Below are 14627 nucleotides of genomic sequence, written 5' to 3'. Positions count from 1 at the left end.
TTCTATCCTCATTACCTTGATGCAAGTTTTGCAGAGGCAGGAGGCCGTGTGGGGAGCTTCGACCTCGAGGCCTCGTTTGACGAAGAAGTGGATCAGCGTCCAGTGGCCCATTTGCGCCGCCAATATAATGGGCGACACATCAGCGGTGTACGTGGCGCTATGCGGGTATCCATGTTTCTCGCATTGTGGGTCGGTCTTACTTAGTTCCGTGACGAGGAACTCCGTCAATGGCACGTCACCCGTTTCGACGGCGTGTAGCAGCACGTCATTGAGCTGGACGCCATTTTGGACCAGGAATTTAACCATGGGTAAGTCTTTACGGCGGACCGCGACGTGAAGTGCCGTGTAGCCCTGACAGTTGACGCAGTCCTTATTAAGGCGTGGGTGAGAAGTGAGGAACGTCTGCAGATTGGTGATGTCCGCTGTTTCCACCAACTCGAAGTAGCGCACCTCGTCGGGCTCCAGTTCCGGAAGCAAGGCGGGATTCATAAAGGTCTCTCCCGACTCCTGTGCCAAGGATGTCGCGGAAGCGACGATGTGGACTTCATCTTCGGTGTCGGTGACGCCGGAGAGGGCATGCAACAGACGCCGGGGGGCTCTCGGGGGCATCCTGATTTACCGCCGTTGTTGGTTGACCCTTTCCACGTCCCGCAGCTTTTGTTCTTTTCTTCCTCGCATAAATATAGGTTTCGCAATAGCAATGTGTCCTATGGTCTCGAATACTTCTGGTCAAAGAAGAAGTTTACACACTTATTTCCTTCTTGATATAAGAGCTTTAGGGTGTTTATCATGCTTTGTTTCTGATCTTTCCCACAGACTATACATTTTTCTCCGTAAATGTCAACTGCCGGCATAGTTATTTCTTTCCTGTCTGTATTTTCTAACTATTCATCATCAGCATTCAAGTGTGCGTACGTGTCGAAAACATTCGGAACAACGATAACGACGACGACGACAACAAATTCATCATCATTATCAATTCGGACTTCTAACTTAGAGGTCTGTGCTGGAGAAGTGCAAAAAGCAAAGGCTAAACCGCAGGCTTAGAAAGAAGATCGCGGAGCTCAGTCGCAGCATAGAGGAGCACTGTACGGAGCTCAACAGACAACAGTGGAGCGAAGCCTACTCGGCAGCAAATGGTCGGATGCGCAGGAGGGGAAAATGGAACCTTCTTAAACACTTACTCGATGATAAACAAACCAAGGGTAATCAGGGGCTAGCCATAGATAGGAGGGGCAATCCGAGACGTCTCTTCTCCTAGATCTTGCACGGAAGTATCTTCAATTGGGGAATGATGAACTGCGGGGATGCCCTCAATATGAGGGGGAGGACGCCCCAAAGCTCGATGACCTGTTTTCGGAGGCGGAGGTCAGGGAGGTTCTCCACAATCTCAATGGCAGGTTGACCCCTGGGCCGGATGGCATAACCAACCGCCTCTTGAGGAACTCGGACGACCGGGCCATTAGCGCAATTGCGAAGGAAATCAACAGGGTATGGGAGGAAGTTAATGTTCCGGACTCGTGGAAGCAGGTGACGGTGGTACTGATTCCTAAGCCTGGAAAGCTCCCAAGCCTGGACAACCTCCGGCCCATTTCGCTCATATCGTGTTTAGGTAAGCTTGTCGAGCACTTGATACGCAACAGGATCTCGAAAACATAGAACGCGAGGGGCATGTTCCCGTACAACATGGTAGGATTCAGACCATCACTTTCCACGCAGGACGTCATGCTACTGCTTAAAACTCAGGTTATTGACGACAGGACCAGAGACGTCAGGGGCATTCTGGCACTGTATTTGTCCAAAGCCTTCGACGCAGTGTCACATGACCTTATCTAACACGAGATTTGCGCGTTGAACTCGGGAGGAACTCCCGAGCAGCCGTCAGGGCTTTCGCCTCGGGAATGGTTGCTAGAGAGGCGGCAGCGCTTCTGAAAAGCAAATCAACCACTAATTCTACCTCTGTGCATTACATCAACTGGTTCCCCGCTCACATGGGCGACGACATGCTGCTGGGCCATCCGAACTCCATTGAGGTTGCTCACCGCCGTGCGCGAGAACTCACGCGCCACGACGGCGGTGAGGCTTCATTGGATTCGGAGGAGATCGGGCACAGAGGCCCCTTATTAACCTTTCTCGAGATCGTCTCCCACTATAGAGAGGAACGCAGGAGCTTCCCGCCTCCACACCTAAAACTATGTGGGTCTCAAGCGATCACGCTTAGGATGCTTCAGACGAGGTCATATCCCTCGCGATGTTTCCTAAGCCGGATTTACGGAGATATTAATCCACAGTGCCCGGATTGTGGGGAGGCGTTTAGCACTCTAGCACATGTGCTCTGGCAGTGTCCTGCGTTACGGGATACGTCACATACGAGCGAACAGGGCTGGGAAGAGGCCATCTCAAGTAGCGCACTGAAGATCCAGTGGACGGCCGTCCAGAGGGCCCGTGAAAGAGCGGAGGGGAATGGCCTCCCGATTCCGACATGAGAGCAGCCAGCGGCGAGCTGGGGACTCCAGCGGGTCCTCCCCGGCTAGTCCCTCAGGAATTCATTAAGGTTTTAGTCTGTCTGTCTAACTTAGAACAAAGGAACAGTTGTAAAGACGTCCGCTTTTTAAATGCGGAGCATTTCTTAGTCGCACCTGCGGCGTCGGCGGCGCCGTCCACACCCCCACTGCGCATGCTCGGCTCGTCTCGTGCCGGCAGCAAGCCTCTCCTCTCCCTCCCTCCCTCCTCTCCCTCGAACGCGGGCGGTGTGTATATAAGCGGCGGAGTGCGCGTTCGCAATTCAGTCAAGGGCGTCTTTACTTGGCTTTCGCTTGACTTGACGCTTTGCTTGACTCGAGTAGATGCAATGGAAGCAACAGTACCTTCAATGAGCGTCCCACCACTCGTTGAAGGCAACGTTACCCCACCCTCATCATCATCGGCGTCAACAACAGCAAGCAACGCAGAAAACAAGGCTGCGAAGAGACGAGCATACGACGCTAAACGCAAGCGTTTGAAGCGAGCTGCGGACCCGGAACTTCGTGCACGCTGAAGCCGTTCAAGTCGTATACTTGGTGTGCGCATCGTGTAACAATTAAACATTCCCAAACTATGCCCAGTTACGCAACATTCACGCGATACCCCCACCACTCTGCAACGCATTTACTCGAGTTCCCCCCGTGGGAAGATGCGGACGACTTTTTTTTCGCCAATCTTGCATAGTGGGTATGAACCATCGATGTGAACCAGCTCTCAGGGGGGGGGGGTCTATTTGCACCTCAAAAGCACGGGGTCACGTGAGCTGAGCAGAAACATCGCGTGTGACGTCATTGGTAGAGCGGCACGTCGCTGTCGGCCCGGGCTGGAAAAATAGTGAGAACCCCGAATTGGCGCGGCATGCATGGGTTACTGACTTAGGTTACCGCATTCAGGTGATGGCAACAATTAGAAATTTACGTGGAACTTGGCGAGAAAGCTAAATACTACATTATAAGATCTTACCCATCCAAACTGAGATTTCACTACGAAGCACGCCGTAGTGAGAACAGGGAAATGGAGGGACTGTGGATTTTCTTAGACCAATAAAACCTTCACTTGAGCGAGTTCGTACATACTTGGAAGAATGCAGCGCGACTTAGACGAAGACAGGAGACACAGACGACCGCGTACTTACAACTCTTTACAACTGCTTTGACCTTCTGTACTTCGTTAGCCTGCACCCGACACACGATACATGGGTGTTTGTGCATTCCGCCCCTCATCACAGGAATTCCGCCCCCTCACGAAATGAATACGCGACCTCGAGCTTAGCAACACCCAAACTACAGCGGATACTTTCGGTAGCGTTTTGTCACGAAACTTCGCTGGCACTTCGCAACTTCTTTGTGCGCGCGCGCCTTCCTCGTGAACAGATTCTGCGGCTTTCAATGACTCACGCTGGAGAGGGACGTGGTACGAGTGATAATGGTGAAGCCTTTGTCGCCTACCGGATGTCCTTGCCTTCGAAGCATGCGTAACATACCACGCACGTGCGTGTTTACGTATTCACCGAACGTGCGTTAAACTATTATCCGTGTCTTTCGAAAGCCTTTGAGTCACTGCGACGGGTTGAAACAGTACCACAGGACAATGAAGCTTCGCTAATCCCCGAGGACCGTTAATCTCCCGAGGACTACGCGGCACATGCATCAATGAATACCTAAGTTGAATAATCCGTTTAAGAGAGTTAGAAGAAAGCACAATTGATGTCGGCAATGACACTCACTGTTGTCTGTTGTGATTGATGCAGGGAGTTCCAAACAAAATGTCATTATAAGGAACCCTGCCGCCGTGATTAGTTGGGTTTGATTGTTTTCCCCCCGTGGGAGGCCTATAGGCCGCGCCACTCAAATTGCTGGTTCTCAATAAAGTTTATTCCTCCTCCACTGGCCTCATCAGATACCATGGGAATGATGGGTAGTACGTGAACTTGTCTGACCTTTGTGCTTGTGATCTAGGCACGTACGTATTCGCCCGGTCAAGCTGATGTTGCTAGTTAGTTAGTTAGTTAGTTAGTTAGTTAGTTAGTTAGTTAGTTAGTTAGTTAGTTAGTTAGTTAGTTAGTTAGTTAGTTAGTTAGTTAGTTAGTTAGTTTGGTTTGGTTTGTTGATTAGTTGGCTAGTTGGTTGGTTGGTTGTTTTGTTTGTTTGTTTGTTTGTTTGTTTGTTTGTTTGTTTGTTTGTTTGTTTGTTTGTTTGTTTGTTATGGTTTTGAAACAGAAGCGACAAATGCTATGAAGCAGCGCCTACACTTATAAAGGTTCAAGACAGTACAACTGCGCGCACGGACGCATTGTTGCTGTTAAAGCGAAATATTTTGTTGAATTTACGACGTAACAAAGCCGTTCGATGCCGCAATTACGGAGCTTAGGCGAATACGTCAATAATATAATAATCAATGCCTTGCTACCTGGGGCCCTATTCCATTGCAGCTCCATCATACACTAACACTGCCAGCTATTTTCGTAGTAAACTCTATGAACGTATAGGCACGCAGTACCTAGAATCAACATTGTAGCTATATGAGCACTTCGTACAACTTTAAAAGAGATACACTTTCTCTCTCTTTTTCTTTCTTTTCTTCGCATTTGTTTTCTTTTCTTTCTTTCTTTCTTTCTTTCTTTCTTTCTTTCTTTCTTTCTTTCTTTCTTTCTTTCTTTCTTTCTTTCTTTCTTTCTTTCTTTCTTTCTTTCTTTCGTGTTGCTTCAGCGTGTGCGTCGGTGGCGCGCTTTACGGCAGTATGCCTCTGCAGTATAGAACTTTCCATTTGTGTGCCACATGCCCCGCAGCCATACCGCTTCGCCAATTACTGGCGCATTGTCGGTGTCCGGCTATTACGCCACGCACGGGCCGTGTCTGTCTGGGGAACGCGTGCCCGCCTGTACCGAACATAAAACGCCCAGCCTTGGCCTTTCTCCCTCTCCTCTTAATATCGGAGTTCACTCCAAGCGCGACGATTTGTGCGCGTGAGTGTCCACACGACAAATAGCTGCTAGACACGAAGACTATTTGCACAACAACGGCGCCCCCGTAAATGCGTATGCATCCGTAAGTCACCGTCGGTATTCCTCGCGGTGTTGCTGTCGTGTACCTTGAAGTTGTTGACAGAACTGTATGTGCGGTACCGTCGAGAGTGAAAAAAAAAGAAATCTAGATTGAAGTCACTCTAAAAAAAAAAAAAATCGTCTGTCACTCTTCTTGTTGAGCTCTGACTTGTCACATATACAACTCTCTTTAAAGATTCCAGTAACTCTCTTTCGGAGACAATTATACTCTCTTAGGGGAGTCGTGCGAGGCGCGACTTTGCGAAAGAGAGTTAATGTGCGTTTTTAAGGAGAGTTCTATATGTAGCAACCCAGGATTCATCAGGTAGAGTAGCCGGTTATATTTCTTTTTTTATTTTTGTTCCTTAGAGAGGATGAATACACATCCGATACCTCTTTGAACGTTACAACGAGAGCTAGCCGTTAATTTTTAAAAGAAAGGCAATAATGTTTGCGCCTTCTATTCGAAGCACGCAGGAAGGCATGCTATCTCGCGGTTGCACGGGGAGTGAGAGCCAAGCCAAACTCCTCGCAACCCATGTTTCGAAACGAACGAAGATTCCAGAAGTGAGCAGCGATTGTTGATTTCGTGACACGACGCGATTACCGCTACAACGACGAAAGAAATGAGAGATAGGTCATGTTCCGCTCCCGCACGCACGGCGAAAACGAGCTAACTTGTAACGGGCACGGGCTGTGAATGCACGCGCGCGCCGGCCGAACAGCCTTGGTGGCACCGCGTAGAAGGGAGGCATGGTGCGCGACATGCGCAGCTCAGTTGACAAATAAGCCGGACCTCGCGTGTGATGAGAGCATGAGCACAAAGTTGAACCACGCGCGCAAGAGTGAGCTCGTGAAAAGCTTACAGAAAGGAGCGCGAAAAACTTGCTGTATGGCGCTTGCCGAAGAGCATAGGCGTGCGGAGGGCTCAGGGGTGTAGCCAGAAATTTTTTTCGGGAGGGCGAGGGGGGGGGGGGGGGTTCGTGCGTGCGTTTGTATGTGTGCGTGTGTGCAAGACTGAAAATCTCTCCCCCCTTCCCCCCCCCCCCCTCGGGATACGCCAGTGGCAGGGCTCTGCAATAAGGAAAGGGAAGGGGGGGGGTATGTTTCACCACAGCGCCCCGGCCCTTCCCCTACGTCGGCTGAGTCAGAAAGAAAGCATTATTAGAAATGGATGCAAATATGAAAATTGAGCGTTACGCACTTCTCACAACAGCCTGCCTTCGGTCCTCGTCTTTCTGAGGGTAAATCTGGGAAGTAAAAAGATCTCGGAATGTAACATAAGGGGCCCTCAGCCTCCACTGTTGTAAGAAACCTGCATGGCCATATATAACCTTGCACATTAAACAAGGACAGGAACAGGTGCCCCATCCCCTCCTCGTGCGCACGCCGAGGAGCATTCGTTGTTACGCATAAGCCCATACCATCCCGTACAACTGTATTCTGTAGAAATGGCGGTCATATCTTGCCTCCTTCTGCAATCCACCGAAGGGTATTCACACTTCTTCAAATCAACCGACTCTAATGGGACTAATTGAGTTCGTAAGTAACACTAATTAGAATTTATAGTTAACACTGCTGAGGTGTTCCCGTGAACTCTTGGAATCGCTCCTCTGAAAAGCGTAGTCGCAAAGCGAATTTTTAAAAGGCGCGCCTGAAACACTAGCGAAAGTAATTTCTGAGCAGTACTGAACCAGGGCTTACTTATCTCTTTGAATCTCTTAGATTAGCGTTTAAGATAGTCTTACGGATAATTTTAGACATCAGGGTAAACGTATAAAATATTTTCTATGCAGACCTCTATACTGCGAGAACCAACAACCCCGTCGAACACCATATCTATTCTTAAAGGGACACTAAAGAGCAAAACGATATTTCTCGCATTAGTAAAGTAGTCTTCCACGATACTAAAAACACCACGCTTGCTGCGAGAAGACGCTTAATAAGCGAGAAATTGGAATTCCCGTACCATTTGCCGTGACGTCACATATTTTTGGCGACGCCTGCTTGGGCCTACGTAGTTCCTAATCTGTTAAATCGAAGTACATTGTCTTCTGAGGTGGCCAGAGACTTGACATAACGAGTTTGTGGAAATTTCGTCGAGTCATTGGCGGTAAAATACGTTAAGTGCTCTTTGAAACCTTTTACGTCACAAATTACAAAGTTCGGCGCGAAATTTAAAAATGAAACTTTGAATTTGGTTGAAGTTATAAGGCGCGAATAAGACACGGATGAAGAATAGGAACACAAACACACGGAGCGCCACTTCCAACATAGATTTATTTAGAAAGAGCACAGAACATATTTATACACCACGCGCGCAGTCATCGTGCCTCAATGCGCAGTCGCATTCAAGTAGCGTAACTCTTTTGGCGATAATGAAATCGAGGCAACGCTGACGCATAGATCACCTGATTCGATTATTTTCTTAGCCTCAATAATTAATCGTACTGACTTATCAGGACTTCGGCCGACTACCGCGCAGGCGCTAAAGTCCGGAACGCAATGACAATCCCGGCAGTGTATCGCGAGGTGGCCCTCTCTGCCATTTCTGACGTTATTATTATGCTGTCTTAGCCTGTCATTCAGGCACTGTTCGGTCTGGCCAACGTAACTTCTACCACACGACAAGGGGATCTCGTAGACCACGCCCTTCTGACAGCTTACATACTTGTTCTTGTGGTTGATAATGCAGGCCGGAGCTTTCCTGAGGAAAGGGTTAGTCATCTTGCAGAGCCTGGAGAGTTTTAACGGGGCAGAGAAGACCACCTTTACATCAACATGATTGGCAATCTTTTTCAAATTATGGGATACGCGGTGTACATACGGAATCACAGCAAGTTTGACATTGCTCTGGGACACCTCCGTGTGTGTGTGTTCCTATTCTTCGTCCGTGTCTTATTCACGCCTTATAACTTCAAATATGTTAAACCAACAAGCCCAGTCTGCCATTCTTATTTTGAACTTGGTTTTCTCCTCTAATAATAAACCTATGGTGGTGAAATAAACTGCACAAAAGTTATCCGAGCACACTTTATCAATCTAAACCAATTCATTGTTTCTCTTTAGTGTCCCTTTAAACATCAACTTGGACATCGGGCCAGGTCTGTATATAGCTACAGTTTAAAGGATATAGGCTCAATCTCACTGATGGCAGACCATAACACTAATAGTTCTATGCCCATTTACGTGAGCCGCGACATCATACAACAGTGTCAGAAGGCTAGCGGAACGTATTGCAGCAGCAAGGGCCTGTTTTTATAGTTTCATAACCTGCTAATGTCTTTGCACGATCAAACATTTTGGATAATTGTCTACAGTAGCCACAAGAGCGCAGGCTTAGCTCGAGTGACACTAAACCGCTTTTCCAAACTGACTGCCAACAGTACTTCTTATAGATTGCTTGTTTACAACGACCGTGGTCCCTAATGTGTACTATCGTTACATCTTATGTTCAACGCTTCTTATTATGGGAAACGTACTTCGGTCAACGAAATCGTCATTCGGTCATGTGCCGAGCGCACTGGCGAGCTCGCGCTTTACTTGCGTTCTGTGTGCAGTGTTCCAGGACGTGAACGTGATGGTGTTCATCGGCTTCGGCTTCCTGATGACGTTCCTCAAGCGCTACGGCTTCGGCGCCGTGGGCTTCACGCTCCTCATCGCCGCACTCAGCATCCAGTGGGCCGCGATCGTGCGCGGAGTCTGGCACGCCCGAAAGGGATGGATCGTCGTGGACGTGCTCAGGCAAGTCATCGTCGTCTTGAATGATTTTACTGGTGGCTTAGCGGCTACGGCGTTAACGCCTCTGAGCACGACGGCACGTGTTCGATTCCCGGCCACGGCGGCCTCATTTCGATGGGAGGGGCGAAGGAAGAAGAACACAAAAGGGAGAAGGCAGGAAGGTTAACCAGACGCATTTCCGGTTGGCTACCATGTAGGCTGAGGGAATGGGAAAGGAGAGTACAAAGATGAGAAAGAGAGAATGGAAGGAAAGAAGGAAATGTGCAATAAAAAAATCACAGCATATCCACGGAGTGAATGATGATGAGTGGGCGAAGCTGCGGAGGTTCATCGGTAAACCGTGAATCTTCCGTGAATTCTGCCCAGTACATCATCACCGACGTGAGATCGGGCGCGTTTATACTAAAGGTTCGATGAGTTATGACGACTTGCAGCTCACTTTAATTTTACATGTACGCTGTGAATTTTCATTGTTTAGAAAACCATTGCTTTAGAAAACACCTTGCGTCTTTCGTTAAGCAGCTGGCGTCTTTTTCGTTTTGCTTTAGAAACATCTGGCGTTCTTTCGTTTTGTTTTTACAAAACATCTGGCGTCTTTCGTTGGTTTATTTCATCAATCAACGGCGTTTTGAACAAAATTTTTATTGTTTAATCACGCACAGGAGAAATCTTACCAGGCACTACCTTGGAGGTAAACAATGGCTGCTAATGGGAATGAGAGACAGAAGAAGTCGGCTTTTAGCTAACACTTACACTTCTACAGAGACAGAAGAATTCGGCTTTTAGTTAACGCGCACGCTGCGAATTTTTTATTGTTCAACAACGCACAGGAGAAATCTCCCACCGGCACCACCTTGGAGGTCAAAGGGTAAGACTTGTTACTCACTACTACGAGCACGACGAGGGACGAACGGGTGCCGCCTTAAGGAGCTTCGCCCCTAAAAGCGCTGACGCGTATGTGTCATTTGCACAATAGTCACTGGCGTGCCCACAGGCCTGTAGTCCTCAAAAAGCCGAAAAGTGCTTTGACTGCCTTGTAAGTCGACGAGCGATGAGAACGGTGCTCGGACAGTCGTGCGCGGAGAGCGGCCGATGGTCCAATCGTCGCATCGCATCAGGAAATATTCGTCTTTCATTGAGGAAATACGCGAAATGCAAAAAAAGCAAAAAAAAATATTTGTATGCTAACACATGTGCGCGTTAATGAACCCAAGGAGTTCAAATTATCTGGAGTAGCCCACTACTGTGCGGCTCAACACCATATGTCGTTATCTCGGCGCGTAACATCCCCTCAATCAAGCTAATCTTAAATTAAACAGCTTACGACGAGGCTAAAGAAATATTTAGCGCATGTGTACGTTGTGGATACCGTAAGGAAAATGGGAGGAGGCTTCCGATGCACCATTAGAAACGTTGCACGAAAACACAAAGGTTGTCGTCGTTGATTCGCCGCTTATAATTGATTTGTATCTCAAATTTGACCCAAGACCACGGACGACGCGCAAATGCTTCGGTCGGCGAGATCGGACAGTTGTATGTGTAGCCGCGCTGCGAGGCGCACCGATCGAAATATCGCGCAGCCATCGATCACCAAGGGCATCGTTAGGTGCAGGCTAAGCGACGCAACTCTATAGTGCGCATGGGTCAACCACGCGTGGGCCACAAGACCTTTCGTGAGACGCTGCCATCTCCCCACGAGACGAGACGGAGCATTTTTGTTCAACCGTGCACCCCCAACAATGGGGAACCTGGACAAGAATTTTTTTCCCATTACGCTGTACTGACAACGAAATTCACTTTAGAAATAAACTGTATCTTGAACACGTACTTATCCATGAGGGGGGTGAAAGAACAAAACGAAGTGCCCTTGTTTTGTTTCTTCGTAGAGAGAGACAGAGAACGCGTAATGATAACTGAATAGGTTAACAGTGACGAAGGTTATGCACGCCAGTTCAGTTGCTTATTGCGAGAGTGTGGGATAAAACGATGCACGCGCACCAACAAACCACTCAACGTGTGGGACATGTGTGTGTGTTTCCTCATTCACCGATACGCTGGACAGCCCACTACTTTTTAACTGTCCGGCTCTTAACGGTAGCTCTCTTGGCAAAGCATGTCTGCTATCTGGAATTGATTACAGATAGTATATGCATTTAGCATATCAGGAAAGTCAGACTGCAAGCGCAGAGAGCATAATGGAGCGACTGGCAGTTAAATACTTGCCCCTCAGGAAAGAGGACCAGGAAGTAAGTTACCCGAATTACTTAGGAGCAGAATGCAACTATATGGACCGGGAATTCACAGAAAGTGACATGCGCACGGCACTGTATGGATTGAATAGTAGGTCAGCAGCTGGCCCAGATGGCATCTCTAGCAGATTGCTTAAGAATCTGGACGACGACTCCATAAAATATCTCACCACCTACATTAATGAATCATGGAAGGATAGGTGTATATCCAGAAGAATGGAAGACGGCCAATACTATCTTAATACCAAAGCCGGGCAAACAGCTCAACTTGGATAACCTCAGGCCAATACCAAAGCCGGGCAAACAGCTCAACTTGGACCTCAGACAATGGAGCATGTCATATTGAACAGATTAACAAAATATGCGGAGGACAATGACATCCCGCCGTATAATCTGATTGGTTTCAGGCCAGGCTTGTCCACACAAGATGTCATGTTGCTAATCAAACATCAACTGCTCTTAGCCAACCGAAAGAACACTAGGGCTATCTTGGGGTTAGATGTAGAAAAAGCTTTTGACAGAATTAAGCATGGAGCAATACTTGAGGTCATTTCAGAACTGCGAAGTGGTTAAAACCTTTCTTAGTGATCGCTCAGCACACCTTAGATTCGGGGATATTAAAACAAAGAAGTTATATCTGGGTGACAGAGGAACACCACAAGGCTCGGTCTTGTCACCTATGCTCTTCAACCTGGCCATGTCAAAAGTGGCAAAAGGATTAAAAATGATAGATGGCATTCACTTCACAATTTATGCGGACGATGTGACTATATGGAGCGCTGAAGGAAGTATGGGACAGGCGGAAAGCAGGCTTCAGGAGAGCATTTATGAGGTAGAGTCCATTATAGACGACATGGGACTCAAATGCTCTGCTGGCAAGTCTGAACTCCTAGTACTCAATAACAGGAGAAGGGGTCGAAAACCGCGGGGATATGTTCCTGAAGAAGGACCCAGGTTAGTACTAACGACAAAGGCTGGCAAATCCATTAAGCAAGTCGATTCCATTAGAGTCTTAGGGTTATTCCTGGAGGCAAACGGGACAAATGGAAGAACAATACTACATATCACTAGCAAGACTGAGGAGGTAATAAGAGCTCCTCAGGAGAATTACTAACAGACACAGAGGGTTGGGAGAGGACAGCGCCATGAGACTGGTCCACGCTTTCGCCTTGTGTCACTTCTCTATGTAGCTGGTATGCTTAGATGGACACATACAGAAATAAACAAGTTGAACCGATTAATTAAAAGGCTTGTCAAAACAACAGTGGGATTGCCGATTGGTACACCATATGATAAATTAATGAAACTTGGGACTCCACAACACAATAGCCGAGATAACTGAAGCTCAGCAAATTGCCCACAGAGAGAGGCTCTCTGGAACAAGGCCAGGTAGAGCAATACTTGAAGAGGTAGGGTGGTATCCAACCGAATCCAGAGATTCAGGCGATGACACAGTAGAGCTGAAAGATAGCATAAGAGAGCTAATTAAGACAACTCCTTTCCCTAGAAATATGCACCCGGTGCACAACCAGAAAAGAAGAAAGGCAAGGGCCAAAGTTCTCCTGCAGGAGATAGAACAGGACAGACAACATTAGGCTTTCGTATATGCTGCATGGGTGAGGAAAGAAAGCCTTTACGGCAGTCGTAGTAGATTCAGATGGACTCACTCGGGATGCTATTACAATCATGACTAAAGATGCGACAGTCGCGGAACAAGTGGCAATAGCATTGGCTTTAAGGAATAATAAGTGGACGCGAATTTACAGTGACTCTAAGATGGCTATTAGACACTTTCAAAAGGCTTTGTAACCAAAAGTGCTGCCCAACTGATTGGTGCGATGGACAACCAAAAGATCGAAATCCGCTGGTTTCCTGCACAAATGGGGACTGTCGATCCATCTCGGAAGAATTTAAACGAGGTGGCTAACGCAGCTGCACGAGGACTTACTATCCGTGCACTACGCGACCAGGATCCCGATAATATGCAGGAGGAGAACAGGGACCGATTAATCACATATAATGGAGTGACGAAGCATTATTATATGAACAGAAGAGAATTCCCAGTGCCACACGCTAAGCTCAATAGAGCTCAAGCGGTGACTCTGAGATTGTTACAGACAGGCACTTACCCGAATCCAAACTTGATTCGCACGATATATCCAGGAAGGGAGTTACAAATCAATTGCGAGAAATGCAATGGCATCATTACTCTGGATCACATGCTTTGGCAGTGTCCTGTGGCTTTCACAGACTGCGACAAGGAAAGAGACTGGTGGCAAAGAGTCCTTCACAGGCCGTCCAGAAGGCCCACGATATGGCGGTAAGGTTATACCTTACCGTCCCAACGTGGCAGCCGCCTGCGTCAACTTAGGGTTGATCTTCAGGACCCGAATAAAGTTCATCATACCATACAAGAATGTTGAACTTACATTAATAACTCGAAACTGAAACTCTTTAGTGTCAGGGTTACCTGAAAAAATGGCTCTCGCTTGCTACGTGCATATATAGTGGCGTTTTTTATCTAACGATGTAAATTACATTTAGTTAAGGTGGCGGCATATGGATTGCTCCCCCTGGTTTTGATTTTCTTTTGCTCGTTTTTCATATTTATATTTATTGTTATAGACTTCGTAAGTTTGTTTGTGGCATGTGTCCTCGCATGCGTATGATGAACTGTAGATCAAATTTCTCAACACTATTGAGAGTCTCTAAAGTGGGCCATGGCTTCCTATTTGTGTGCACTCATTAAACGGTACCAAGTTAACCGAACAATCTAATTGTCTGCAACGCAGCCTGGTGGGCGCCGAATTCGCAGCCGCGAGCGTTCTCATCTCGTTCGGCGCGGTGCTGGGCAAGACTAGTCCCCTGCAACTGGTCGTCATGGCCGCCATTGAAGTGGTACTCTTCGCTTGCAACGAGCATCTCGGCGTAGGCGAATTCAAGGTATTCAGGAGGTCGCCATTCCACTTTTGAATTTTAGAATTCTACTCGTCACTCTCTATTTCCGAGCTTCAATGCAAAACATTTTCTTGGAATTAGGCTAGGGTTTCAGAAGCAGCTTTTTGGGGTAA

General features: G+C 47.6%; 1 protein-coding gene across 1 annotated transcript in view; it reads left to right on the top strand.

Moving 5' to 3' along the window:
* LOC119393853 (ammonium transporter Rh type A) overlaps positions 1-14627 on the top strand; it is a 50602-nt gene that overhangs the window by 19582 nt on the left and 16393 nt on the right. The window contains exons 3-4 of the mRNA XM_037661033.2: positions 9127-9310; positions 14349-14499. Coding sequence (XP_037516961.1) covers positions 9127-9310; positions 14349-14499 — 335 coding nt within the window. The remainder of the gene's footprint in view (positions 1-9126; positions 9311-14348; positions 14500-14627) is intronic.

The sequence above is a fragment of the Rhipicephalus sanguineus genome, chromosome 5, assembly GCF_013339695.2.
Source record: "Rhipicephalus sanguineus isolate Rsan-2018 chromosome 5, BIME_Rsan_1.4, whole genome shotgun sequence".
In the NCBI taxonomy this organism is placed as follows: Eukaryota; Metazoa; Arthropoda; class Arachnida; order Ixodida; family Ixodidae; genus Rhipicephalus; species Rhipicephalus sanguineus.
This window is presented reverse-complemented; position numbering and strand designations above follow the sequence as displayed.